Below are 13,948 nucleotides of genomic sequence, written 5' to 3'. Positions count from 1 at the left end.
GAGCGCCATAACGTTTTGCTAGCCACGTGCTGTCAGGCACTCTGAAGAGGGCAGCCTATGCATTTTCAACTTTTATCAGACAACTGAAGCTGAAACCCAGTCTTGAAGGCATTGGTCTCTCTCATACGACGACCTATCTTCATTATACTCATTCCAGCACCTATGTGGGGTTTACCTTTCATTTTCAGACGTTAAACAGTATGCAGACTTGCACTAAATTAATCACCGCATCATGGATTTGGTGTTTTGGGTTGGTGTCTGCCTGGCTGGGTCTGTAAATAGGATATCAAACTGATGGACTCCTGAACGTTGAACCCTAGCAGTAGCTGTACCTTCGCTTCCATGAGAAACCCCTCTATATCGTGACTCAGTTATCTGCATCCAGTGAAATCGGCTACTGCCTATCAGATTCCACCTATGTTATTTGTTTTTATCCCTTCAAACTGCCCACCCAATAGGCAAGCTCATTTAGTACACTTCACTATCATCCTTCCGATATTAGTGGTGTTTTTTGGAAAAAAAAAGTGACGACTTTCAGCATTTTTTCTACAAAGTCGAAGCCAAATCCAAAAAAAAAAAAAAACAGTTTCACTCTGCTAAACCTCATGAGATTTACGGTGGTCCAAAAAAAATATAAACCGTCTATTGAGAGATCGAACGGTTGGAAAAATATTAGGTACGTAGAAAAAGGTACTGCAACATACTAGCGACACGAAAGTGTATGAACAGTATCATTTTTTTCTTTTTTATTTGAAAGAAATGTGTAACTAGTAATTTTGGGGAACAATTATCTGTCACACCACACCATGACACCAAGCACAGCACCCTAGCCGAGGCACACGCCAACTCAACTTGGATATGAGTGTGCTGTGTGCATAAGAGAGTGAGCACCCACCTCCACCAGGCACCAGCACCATGCCAACCACGACATACTACCAAATCAGTTCGGGTCCGCAAGCTACCAAGCACACCCAATCAATTTAGGACGACAGTGGTGTGTGTGGAGAATGCAAGACCAATTTCATGTAATTAGTCGGATATATGGATACTAGGGCTCGAGTATATAAACTAGGGCTGAATGCACAATCAAAATTTGTAGCTCCATTCTGAATGACTACCACTGGGAATGTATATACCATTATATTTGCAAATCTAGTTGTGCAATTCTGCAATCTGGTTACAAATAATCAAGTACAAAAAAAAAACTGTGGAAAATTATAAGCCCTCTGCATAATGTCCTCCAGTGTATGTACCTTCTATGTACCAATTGCAGCAAATGTCATAGCCATCATAGGCATAGCCACTCACATACTACAGTCGTGCGAAAACTGATTAACAGTCATGCCCATTGCAGAACGTCCATTGTCCATACTGTGAACTCCAATAAGGGCTGAAGCTGAAACTAATGTCTCAGCAGTGCTGTATTCATTGGAATGAATTCACTGATCATGACTCAACAACAGTGTAAGTACCATCTGGCAGGCAGTATATTTTCTGACTTGAGAGGCGCGGGTTAACAACCATCAGCACACCTGCATCTTCATTCTTCACTATGTTTCTCACATATACAGTCAGGCAAGGGATTCGCAAAGAAAGACTCTTCTAGCTTTGGGAATTCTCCAGGCTCCCTAAAATATGGAGCACCTATTCTATCTTTGTGTAATCTTTTCACTTCTGAGCTGAATGTATCCCAGGGCACTCTTCCTTCATCAAATTCATCTATCAGGTTCACAAAACTCATCCTGCAGGACAAAGAATCAGATATTCAGAAAAAGAAAAGGAGGAACAAGTGGATGACCACATGTCTACAACACAAATCACAAGGCTTCATGTTCATTCGGCGGAAAATGAAATTGACCATAACAAGTTATCCATCTAACAGTTTAATACTTTAATGTATTACCTGTCTGGGTTAATAGTCTTTCTGAAGTTCTCAAAACGACGATGGCCTTGTACAGCTTTTGCCATATTTCCATCATAAGTGTACATAAAGACATCACTCTGAAGAGCCACGATGTAATCAAGACCAGCAAGCATATTCTGATGGTTTTTGAAGGGTGCAAGTTCCTCTTCTGTTGCCAGTGTAGAATGAGAATAAATGTTGGGAAAATCGTCCTTCAGAGCATTCATACTTCCATTGCCAAAAGTTTCACCAGCAACCAAGTAAATTCTGGTGTTACGAGTGAAACCCAATCCTTTGAGTAAAAATGAAGTTTCCCTTGGTGTCAAAGGACAGCCACCAAGGCTTCTTCTCTCAGTAGCATTGATTTCTTTCTCTTTCCAGTGACTGACTTCATAACGCATTTTACGCAGTTCCTCCTCTTCTTCTGATGTCAAGTTATGGCTGCAACCAGTAAAAGCTAACATATCCTTCTCGTACCTGAAAGACATCAAAACTGACACAAATTAATCAAATGAGCAAAGCCTGAAATGTGTCTGCAGATTACTTTGTGCAAGATTACAACAATATGTTAATGCATGATTTAGCTTAATGTACTAGAAGGTGCAGCTAGAGAGTTCAGTGATAAGATGTTAGTATGGTTACTTAAGGATTTCAAGTAAGAATTCTGCTTTGCTAGACTAGCTAAACAAACTTTGGATATTTGGTACCATAGTTTTGTAGATTTATTCCTGCTGTAGTTCCAAGAACTTATGGCTAAAATTTCAAAACAATTTTTTAGACTAATTTAATGATTCATGAAATTCAACTTTGCTTGAGAAGACGATTTCATAAAATATCTGTCGAGCATCAGGCCTGTTTAAGATCATCCATCATATACTCTATAGGCAATTCACTTTATCTATAAAAAGATTACAATGAGATCCACATCATCTTTTGATTCCAATTCCAACCTCAGTTGTCTTCTCTTTAAAGAGACAAGATAATAATTCTATTTGTGCTATCTTTGATATAGTAAAACGATTTATGTAGTCCTGTCCATGCAATGCAAGATTTATCGTTTAATATTTTGGAGATAGAGAAACTAATATTTCAATCCTCATATTGTTACAAATATAAAACAACAGCTAAATGGAGATTCACAATTAAGAAATAAAACAAACTGACTGCACTAATCAGGCACAAAAATAACCCAAAAAAAAAACAGACAGAAGCATCCTTAGATAAAGGATCTTGCCTTAGATGGAGAGCAAGATATGGGCTTCCATCCTGACGCATCCTTGAAACTAGGGTATTACCAAGATCTTCAATTGTATGAGAATATTTCAAAGATCTGTAGTTAACTCGGCATCTTAATTTCTGAATATAACTAGGAAGGCCATTGTTAGCAAGGCGAGAATCTGTATGTGTAAAGTAAATGACTTTGTGTTTCTTCAGAAGGGGGAGGATTTCATCTCTGTAATAATGCACCTGCCCATAAAAAAAATACTGAGTGCTTGCATCATATATCAATGTAAACTATTCACAGATATCGAGTTTCAGACTTCAACCTTGGACCAAGATATCGGAGCTTTAGCCAAAGGTTCAATGTCGCTGTATTCAGGGGGAAGTGTTTCAACAATATCAATGTCTTCTTTCAGTGACTCAATGAAGTGCCTCCAGTTGAAAAGGTCCTTAAATTCACTAGTGAAATGAAGAACCGAGAATGAGTGCAATGATTGCATTGATTGACAAGTCTATAGTGGATTTGAGATTTAGAGATAAGAAGGTTGCTGCTGAAGATCCCAACCTGTCATCTCCCCAGTAGGATGTATGATCGAGTGAAGGAAGAACCAGAGTTGCCTTCAGGATCTTAGCAACAGCAACCATATCACATATCTACAATGTGAAAAGCAGTGCCATCAGATATCAGCCATCAAATACAGATAGTAACCTAAAACTGATCTATACAATAGTAGTCGCACCCCAAATCTCATTTGATTCAAACCTCCATTTGCGTTTATGATAATGTAACCATTCGTATGAGAATCTTGCTCTACAAAATTAAGACCAAGAGACTAAATTATGTTAAGACTTAAGAAAGGCCAGAAGAAAGACTAGATATATTACTGACATACAAACTAACTTACTTTTATGAGAGTTTGAAACAATGCATTGTCTGAAATTTGTACTGTTTGGCTGAGACCAGACATCAGAGGCCTACATGAAGCACCAACCAAAAAAAAAAGTTAACTTCCATAAATCATGGCCAACGAAAGCATAGGTCTAGGAAGAGGTATACTACTAGCCTCAGCCACAGTGTCTTCTCTTCCATCGATGTTAGATTCCAGAGTCATCAAAGTCCTGTCACTTTCTTTTCCTCCCATGTATACGAAGTGATGATCAACTTGATGCACTTTCTCACCAGAGAAGGAGACAGAGAGATCCTAGAAACATGTACAGATGCAGCCAATTTGCATTATAATAGTATAGTATCAAACCTTCTGATTCTTAAATTCATTATCGAGACCATACAGTAGTTTTGGATTAACTATAAAAAAAAATCCAGGCTACATAAACTTCATGAAATGCTGAAACAATGTGATAAGCTCAGCCTGCTCAGGGCATACACAAAAATAAAACATGATTGGAAAGAAACTATTGCTAAAAAAGCTCAACCAAGGGGCAAAGACACCCTGAAGGCATTGCTTCAAAGGTCGAGACAGGAGAAAAGGCACCTGAAAGCTTGCTCTTACCAGTACTGGGACGTTGTTGCCACAAACACACGCTTTTGGGGAACATAGCAAAGAGCCTTTTTGTGTGAACCAGGGTTTGAGCCCAGGTTGGTAGCCTCACAATTGGAGGACTTGTCCTCATGCTACAAGCATGTTCTCTGCCTAGACCAAACAATCTTTGTATAACTTTAGCCATAACAGAGGCGACTCTAGAAAAACTCGGAAGAGAAATTTCTGAAAATGGTCATTGATCAAATCCTGTGTAGGGAAGTCAAGCCTCAGCTAATTGGTATATTAAATAAAGAGATAAGGGCACTGCTCTAGTCAATGGTGAGAAGCAATAAGAAGGTTGCAGTTTTGATATAGCAGTACACAGTAAGGAGTTCTTATGTATAAGCCCCAGCAATAAGCACAGAGATTAATCGTATTAACTAGGGGTGCAAATGGTACGGATATTTCCGACCATATCCAAGTTCAAATCCGTTTAGAGTTCAGATTCATCCATATCTGAGTTCTGATATTCAGTATCCGGTACCGTATCTGTATCCGGATACTCAAATCGCATATATGATATCGATATCAATTTGTATCCTATCCGACACAGCTGACACTATCCGTATTTGAATCCGAAGCCGAGAATCACGGTAGCTATCTTACGACAATTTGCACCCCTAGTATTAACTACCATATGCACACCTATGGCTAGTAAAGACAAAGACCATTGACATATAAAAGGTGTGTACATGAGACCATAGAAATATCCGGGAGAAGAAAGCGAAGGTGCACAAACAGCCTACAGAAACCAACTGCCAATAGCCAGTAACGTAACACCAGAGCTAGCGTCTCTTTGTAAGCCAACTGCCAAACCTGTCGTGTAAGTTTCTCATTGATACCTATCTAATGAAGTTCCATAGGACAGTATAAATAACTCAAACGGTCCAACCTAACAGATCCAAAACCGGATTATTTTTGCTAGGCCAGTCTCTTATATTTCTCAGCTAGCTCATACACTAATTTATTATAGTATCCAAACTAAAAGGATCAAAACAGAATGCAGGTCCCATCAGATATCTGTTAAACCGTAGCGGTTCTAATCCCACCAAGTCAAGTTACAGTTGGAAGTTACTAGGCTCGAAAAATGCATTGCTACAATTGGGAATGCCAATGATCATAAATTCTATGAAAAGTGGCATCTGATAAATGAATTCAGAAATCTTGACGCTTTCTGTAACGAGACCACCGAGCTTGCAAGGAAACAAGTAGGCTGAGACCTGAGAGCATGTTTATTCATCATGACAAGTTCGGATAAGACATTTAAGTGACTCTCCTACGCCTGGACTGGAGCTGTTGATCAGGACTCAGGAGGGTGGAAAACATGCCAAATAATAACAGCTACTATTGCAGAAAAAATTCATAAGTTTGTACCTTCAAATCGGCGTCTTTGTCATTGCCAGGGAGGGCGAACCAGCCGCCCGCCAAGATCTTGGCGACGCCGAGGAGCAAGCACACGCAGCAGAAGGCGAGGAACAGCATGTTCCCGAGCTTCCTCCTCTCCCGGATCCCCAGGCCGAGCCCGACCTCGACCGCGCTGCCGCCGGAGCCGACCGGCGGCTTGAAGAGCCGGAACCGGAGGTGCTGGTTCTGCTGGCCCTGGTGGTGGTGGTGGTGGAGGAGGCCGCCACCGGACGGCTCCACGGAGTCCGAGGGCGGGCTCCCCAGCCCGTCGCACCTCGGCGAGCGCGGGGAGCCGATCTGGAGCTCGATCTCGCCGCTCGCGCCGCGCTTGAACGAGCTGGCCCGGCGCGTCATGGAGCCCCCGCCGGCGGCCATGCGGGGGCTGTGCAGGCGCTGGTGGTGGTGGTGCAAGTGGTCTCCTCCTCCTCCGCCGCCGCCGCCTCCGGAGCCGGATGTCCCGGCACCGGCTGTCCCGCCGTTGCCGTGCATGGGCTGGTACCCCATGTGGATGCGGAGCAGGGATGCCTCCGAGGCCAACCCACCCCTGAAGTGGCAGTAGCTTTTCCTTCGTTCCCAGAGCCCACGTGGTCTCGGCACTTATGGCAAAATTAGGGGAGGCGCCATTAATGGAGCTCGGCTCGGTGGGGAAGTGAGGAGGAGGACTGGAGGACTAGCGAGGAGTGGAGACCGACGGGAGAGCCCGCGTAGTGGAAAACCGGGACGGGAGGAGGGAGGGAGGAGACGCACAAGGAAACAAACGGCCAGACGTGGCGCTGCAATTACGGCCTTGCCATTTGGACGCGTCGGCGGCGCTCGTTCTCGTTCGCATGCAGAAATCTCAGAAATTTCCATTTCCTTTTTGATGAGATCTGCTCATCTCTCAGCTGGTGGACATGGAACTGAGGCCCTGCTTATTTCGTGAACATTTTTAGATTTAGCTATTTTCGTTTTATTTGATAACTAATATTTAATTATAGACTAATTAATCTTAAAAAATTCGTCTAGTAAATTATTTATAAATTATCTAATTAGTTATTATATATATATTTAATGTTACGATAAAAACATTTTTAAAACTAAACAAGGCCTCAAACGCTGGCGGCGTAGGTTCGCCGCTGGGCCGCCGTCGTGTCGCACGAGAATTTTTCTCTTGTCGACCAACCAACGGCAGCAACCAGTTTTCATCCAAAAAAAAAAAGGCAGCCACCAGTAGCAACTGTTTGTCCGGACTCCGGAGAAAGGAAAAGATCAGCTCAGCTGCGCCCCCATGTAAATGTAACCGCTGCATGAGACGAGCACCCAGATTTGGGGCAGTTCTTACTAGCTGCCGTACAAAGGAGACGAGATCTAGCGGGCGTCACGTGGATCAGTGTTATGGATCCGAACTCGTGAACTGTGACTGATCAAGAGTCCGGCACGGCACTGCCCATTACTCCCTATGTTTTTTAAATATGGTTATATTAATTTTATTCTAAATCAAATATTACTATCTTTAATCATCTATCTCGAAAACTCTTTATAGTCTTACAAACAATCAATTATATTATATATATAAGATTTTTTTTAATAGAATCTAAAAATATAAGTTTTATGTCATAAACTTATATAATTTCTTTAAAATTGATGGCCAAACATATAAACAACGGAGGGAGGAAGTATGTATTATTGTTTGACGAAGCCCTTTTTTTTATCCATTTTGTACTATATAAACGAAAAAACCCCTTTCCCTTTAAACTCTTACGGCCTTGTTTAGTTCCAAAAAATTTTGCAAAATCGACACTGTAGCATTTTCGTTTGTATTTGACAAAAATTGTCCAATCATGGAGTAACTAGGCTCAAAAGATTCGTCTCGTCAATTTCGACCAAATTGTGCAATTAGTTTTTATTTTCATCTATATTTAATACTCCATGCATGCGTCTAAAGATTCGATGTGACGAGGAATCTGAAAAATTTTGCAAAATTTTTTGAACTCAACAAGGCCGCGACTCACGAGTCGCCACTGGGAGTAAGGATGAAAACGGTCGGAAACGGTCGAAAAACTTCTAAATTGTTTTCTAATTTTACATTTGAAATACGAAAACGAAAACGGTAAAGTCGGACACGAAAACGAACACGAACTTACGAAATATCGAGAATTTTGAAAACGACTAATTCGATTGGATTTATATCGAACACGGTCGATATACGAAAACTCAATACAAAATACCGATATATAGTACCAAGTGTATGACTAAAAGTATATATAGGATCAAGTTCAAGTGCATATAATAATTAAAAAGTGCATGCTCCTTAGTCTTAGGTATTTAATACAATAGCCCACACACAAATACAAAGTCTAGAATAAGCAATTAATAGCTAACATGAACACAACTAGCCACTAGTAGAAAGAACGCAAATGCATGGTAAGTAGTCTGTAATTGGGCTGTGTGACCCTACAGTTAACTAAATTCGGTTTAAACCAAATTTTGAATTCGAAATATTTCATATTAAAAGTAGAAAACGGTCGAAAAATGTCAAAACCGCTTTCTACTTCTATATTTGAAATACGAAACATCTAAAACACGAAAGCGAAAACGATAAAATCGGATAAAAAAATACGAATTCGATCGAATCAAATATAAAAAGCGGTTCGGTTCGGTTCGGGATATTTCCGTTCCGTTTTTATCCTAACCGGGAGACAATGTACTGGCGTTTGCGTACTTCAGGGAGAGAATGTGTAGGCGTCCACAGAAATCGTGTGCTGGTACGGCTGCGCACACGTTCCTGGCGCAAATCCATCGTGCGATCTGCTTCCCGCGTTTGACGAAGTCAGAGTTGGCTGCGACTCCTGCGAGGCAGACAGGCAGCGGCTCCGCGGCACGCGCTTGCCTGCACACTGCACCGGGACAGCCACGCCGTGCTCGCCGCCAGCGGCCAGCGGGAGGGCAGCAAGCCGCCAGGTCAACGCATGCCTGGCTGGCTGCCTCGACGACGTTCGGCGGTGGAGCCACAGAGGGAGGTTCCATGAACAGAGTAGTATGTAAATGCCCACGATTAATTGAAGGACGTCGACCAGACTTGAGTGAATGGGATCCGATGAAAATTCTTCAATAGAACTTGGCCTGTATTCCAGTTTTAACTCGACACATCTCTCTTCTAATTATCAAAGTCATACGACAACTCGCGACATGTTGACCCTAGGAATAATTAGGACTTGCTTAGGTCTTGTTTAGCTCATGAGAAATTTTGCAAAATATTTCGGATTCTTCGTCACATCAAATCTTACAGCACATGTATGGAGCATTAAATATAGATTAAAAAATAACTAATTGTACAGTTTACCTGTCAAATACAAACAAAATTGCTACCATGTCTATTTTGAAAAAAAAATTGCAACTAAACAACACCTTAGAACACCGCGGCAGCAAAACAAAAATGATAGAAAGCCCTCGCTGAACTGAACCGAGAAAACTACTTTGAACCAAGGTTATGATGTTGAGCTGTAAAATTCAGAACCATTTAACAACTGAAAGAACTAGCACTGAATATAATAGAAACCAAAGGAGTACTAGATATCAGCCAATTGGAATGCAGGAAGGAAGCCTTAATGATTGGGTACTCAATTAAACAGGAACAAGATGCTGCACCTAGTCTGAATGTGAATTGTCAACTTTGTTAGCTGACGGTCAGCTACTGTGCTCCAGTTGCTGTTGCCTGCTGAAATGAGTTGCTGAAAAAATTATCCTGCTGCAGCCTGCAGGGAACAGAACAACTGCTGCAAGACGAAAACATAAAGCTATATTGACACTGATGTTGATTTGATTTGTTGTGAGAGAAAAACACTGGGGTGAAGCAAGCTGCTATTTTGCTGTTTTTAAACTTAACGAAGGACTGAAAATCAATGCAGCTGAACAACAGTTGATCTGTATTCTGTAGCTGCTCTCAATCTGCAGGATTGAGTTCAGAACAGAGAAACAGCATCGCCGGTTCAACATACAACAGTGAGGAGCGCAACAAGCTGCTTCTAATGCTGACAATCTGAGTAGCTGCACAGAAAAGCAAATAGCAAGGTTGTTGTTGAAGAAGCACAAAAAACGAAAGGAACCTTTGCAAACTGGAATAGCAGTATGTGCCAGACTGCTACAGGACAAACAGAGCAGCTCGAACTACACAAAAATTTTCCAAAGGAGATTCAAATCAACACCGATTGCGAGGAAATTTGTACAGCATCCTCACCTTATCCAAGAGAGTGCATTCCCATGAGATCCACCAAAAAGACTCAAGATTAACCTCGACTTTCAGAAATTCGAGAAATCCGATGAATGAAAAATCTCAAAAAAAAAAAACCCTCCGAAAATCACAGAAAAAGAAAAACTTCAGATTTGGGGAGGAGATCAAGTGGAGCTCGAAATCGATCTTTGGATTAGCTCAATATGTAATATTACAAGTTACTCCTAGCAGATCTCAAAGCTTGGATTGAAAAATTCCACTAGCAAACATGTTTTGTTTTGCAAAATTTCTCATGACTGCACACGGTCCAACAGGACCTTACAGGGATACGTATACTCAAGATGTTTGCAATCACTAACTAACAATGAAGATACATATTCATGCAGGCTATGAACAACCACACTGAAATATTAGGTGAGGTTTTTTAGTAGAGTGTGATCACTGCATTACTGATTGGAGTAAGGTTCTATTCCACAGCATCTCTTCATGATTCCTAACTATGCGTAAGGAAAGCAGATGCTCTATGCCCAAAGTATTGTTAATCCAAAGAACATGAGAGCAGCAACTGCAAAGCACAACCCTACAATCACCGCAAAAGCCTGCATAGTAGCAAGAGTAAAGACAAATAAGAAGGTTTATACCCACTCTGGCTCAAATATGAACAGATACACATTAGGAAAAATAAACAAAGCTTTAGTATTTTACCTTCCCTTCTGACTTGAAGTTGAACTTGACTGTGAACCATCTCAGCCCTTTCTCAACAAAAGGAGCCAGAGCAAGGGCCCTGGCATCCACCATAACAGACAACGGTAACATTTCAGAATAGAAATCAATGGATTTGTACTGGTAATCCACAATTTTTTGAAATACGAATATATATACTTCAGGATGTTCCTCAATGTACCAGCAAAAGAAAAGTTGTTTCTAGCTAGACTTACTATGCTGATAAGAGAAACAAATTACAAACCAGCAAATGAGTTTATAGGTTGGGTACTTGGGTATTTGACTCACCCTCCAGCTCGAAAAATCTTAGTAACTTGACTGCCAGCCCAGACCATTGCCATTAGTTTAACGAATCTGCTCTAGTACATAAAAAGATGTTACAGTATAAACAGGTAATGTGCAAAAAGAAAAAATAACTTACAGCCATTACCTCTCAACAGCTGCACCATAACCCATCCTACCAGGAGCAGGCGCAAAATAAAACCTGAAAAGCCGATCATTGTGATATACATTATCCACCTAAATGTTCATAATGCTTGTTCAATTGTTTTGTTTAGTGGAACTTCACCACCTGAACAGCTGCTTAAGTGAATCCAGCAGCCTGTTTATCATTATCAAAGCACTAACCATTTTACAGTTTGAAGTTATAAACAGAAAATGTTTCTTCTGTAGATAAATATTACAGACAAGGTAGTATTAAGCCTAAGATTTCGCAGATACATACATTTCTTACCAGACTAATAAAAATGCAGTCACATAGTAGACAGTGTTAAGTAGTCCATATGACAGAACCCCAGCAACACCATATCTCTTTAGTTTTTCTAGCAACCTGGCAGTTGTAGAAATATATGATCAATAATGTCACTTGTAGTACAGAATTGAAAAGGCGAAGCTAATGTCATTCCAAGGACAAATGTAACTATTCATGAGAATGGCTTGCAAATTTCCTAGTGGTCAGTATAAACAAGATAGATCTAGAACCATACAGAGTGGTCATTTAACTAATAATTCTTATTTTCAGATTACAACTTTGATCTTAACTCCAACCTTCCATCTAAAGCAATAGCTCTCTCGGCCAACTTTATTTCAATATAATAAGTTGACAAAAACATCGATAATATTTATTTCAAACATGATAAATTAATAATTCCAAGAGGATTGACTTCTGTGAGGTCTTCTGCCTCTTCAAGCAAGATCTACTTCCACTCAACAAAATTTCCAATTCAAAAAATAAGCTTCTACATTCATGACCTTATTAAATTATACCATGACATCTAGATAGGATATGGCAGATTTCATCATTGGTGTTTGGGTTTACAGTTAGTGAATACTCTTTAGTTGAGAAACTTTTGGCCATCTCTTTTCCATCTTTTCTTGGACCTGTGCAGAACCAAAAGGAAATATCAAATCTGATCTATGAAGAAATACAAACTGATGAAGAAAGCTATCATGTCTCACAACAACTATACCAGTGGAGCCTCCAGGTGTCTGCTCAGTTCCTTCACCACTAACCACACCGATCTAGCCACAAAACGCAGAGCAGCTAAGTTTGAGATAACATCACTCAGATGTACAAAGACCAATATCTTATTGTCAAGTTTTTTTAATCGTTAATTAAGCTCTTACAGGTGAGATGGTTTACAGTTTATTAAACTCGCATACAGGTTTACACAAACACAAGCATGTACTCCATCAACTTTGCTTTTACCAAGGATGCCATAAATGTATAAAGAACAAAAGAAACACACATTCCAGACGTGCCTGCAAATATTTGGTTAGTGTCATGTTGCGACACACTTTTCCCTACATAGAATGATCCTTGGCAATCAAGCACCAGGGTGACTCAACTCCCGTCACACTGCAAAATCCTTTTATAGCTTCACTACATGCATGTCCATATTACTAGTAAGGGCGTGTTTAGATCCAAAAAACTTTTTGGATTTTGACACTGGCAAACAGTGTCCAATCATGGACTAACTAGGTTCAAAAGATTCGTCTCAGGATTTACAGGCAAACTGTGCAATTAGTTATTTTTTACTATATTTAATGCTCCATGCATGTGCCGCAAGATTTGATGTGATTGGAAATCTTGTAAAACCTTTGGAATTTTGAAGGGATCTAAACAGGCCCTAAGTCCACACCAACTATTAGCTACCACATTTTTAGTAGCACAACTCTAATGAGTAATGATCCCTATCTTTTCACACTATATGAGCGCAGGTATAGAACATAGGGCATACTGATAAATCTCGCATAAATCAGCTCCAATGATTAGCAAGTAGCAACCGGGAGTATTATGTGCTCATTGCTGTCTGAACCTAAAGGCATCAGCTGTCAATTCCTGAACTGACAAACAGGGGAGACCGTACTGTCCAAATCCACATCCCACAAAAGGCACAACCTATACTATGATTGTTCGCCACATCAATACTAACAGCTTCAGCCTAGAATGGATTCGCCACATCCAATCGAGTGAATCAACCTATCCTAGACACAGATACAAACGCACAGCACGTATGTTCTTCAGTTCATCGGGAAATTCAAAGAAGAGTTTGTGAACAATGTCCCCCAATCAAGGCAACCAAAAACAAAATCCGTAAACCCTCGTTGATTAAAATTCAGTGAAAGCAGAATATACCACTTCTCCAGGGTCTCCGGAGCTCCGCACAGCCGTCAGCAGGAGCGGCCTTCCAGCGAAGGTCGACGCCAGCGGCCGTTGATGCCGGAAGGAGACAGAGAGAACCCTAGAGGCGCTGGAGAGCGAGAGGAGGCCGCGCAGGGAGACAACCGGAAAGGAGCAGGACGCGGGGGAGGCCGGAGGACTCCGGAGCCTGGATGTGGGGCGCGGGGACGGTGACAACGCCATGTTTTCGCGCCCGGTCACAGAAGGTTGGCTCTGCCTCTGTTGGCTAAAGGCTAGGCTTGGTATGGCTGAGGGACTGCAGT

General features: G+C 41.1%; 2 protein-coding genes across 2 annotated transcripts; both read right to left on the bottom strand.

Annotated features, from left to right (window-relative positions):
- LOC8081006 (uncharacterized protein At1g04910) lies at positions 1,108 to 6,843 on the bottom strand. Its single transcript, XM_002460239.2, has 9 exons — positions 6,040 to 6,843; positions 4,189 to 4,326; positions 4,030 to 4,099; positions 3,865 to 3,935; positions 3,690 to 3,778; positions 3,451 to 3,583; positions 3,138 to 3,370; positions 1,904 to 2,380; positions 1,108 to 1,742 (listed from the first exon to the last, which is right to left on the bottom strand). The coding sequence occupies exons 1-9, from the start codon at positions 6,571 to 6,573 to the stop codon at positions 1,541 to 1,543; spliced, it is 1,947 nt and encodes a 648-aa protein (XP_002460284.1). The 5' UTR covers positions 6,574 to 6,843; the 3' UTR covers positions 1,108 to 1,540.
- Positions 10,449 to 13,925, bottom strand: LOC8081005. Its single transcript, XM_021454196.1, has 8 exons — positions 13,641 to 13,925; positions 12,472 to 12,523; positions 12,334 to 12,382; positions 11,736 to 11,831; positions 11,433 to 11,486; positions 11,291 to 11,356; positions 10,985 to 11,063; positions 10,449 to 10,878 (listed from the first exon to the last, which is right to left on the bottom strand). The coding sequence occupies exons 1-8, from the start codon at positions 13,866 to 13,868 to the stop codon at positions 10,801 to 10,803; spliced, it is 702 nt and encodes a 233-aa protein (XP_021309871.1). The 5' UTR covers positions 13,869 to 13,925; the 3' UTR covers positions 10,449 to 10,800.

The sequence above is a fragment of the Sorghum bicolor genome, chromosome 2 (assembly GCF_000003195.3).
Source record: "Sorghum bicolor cultivar BTx623 chromosome 2, Sorghum_bicolor_NCBIv3, whole genome shotgun sequence".
Taxonomy (NCBI): Eukaryota; Viridiplantae; Streptophyta; class Magnoliopsida; order Poales; family Poaceae; genus Sorghum; species Sorghum bicolor.
Note: the sequence above shows the minus strand (reverse complement) of the source record. Positions and strands in the feature narration are given on the sequence as shown.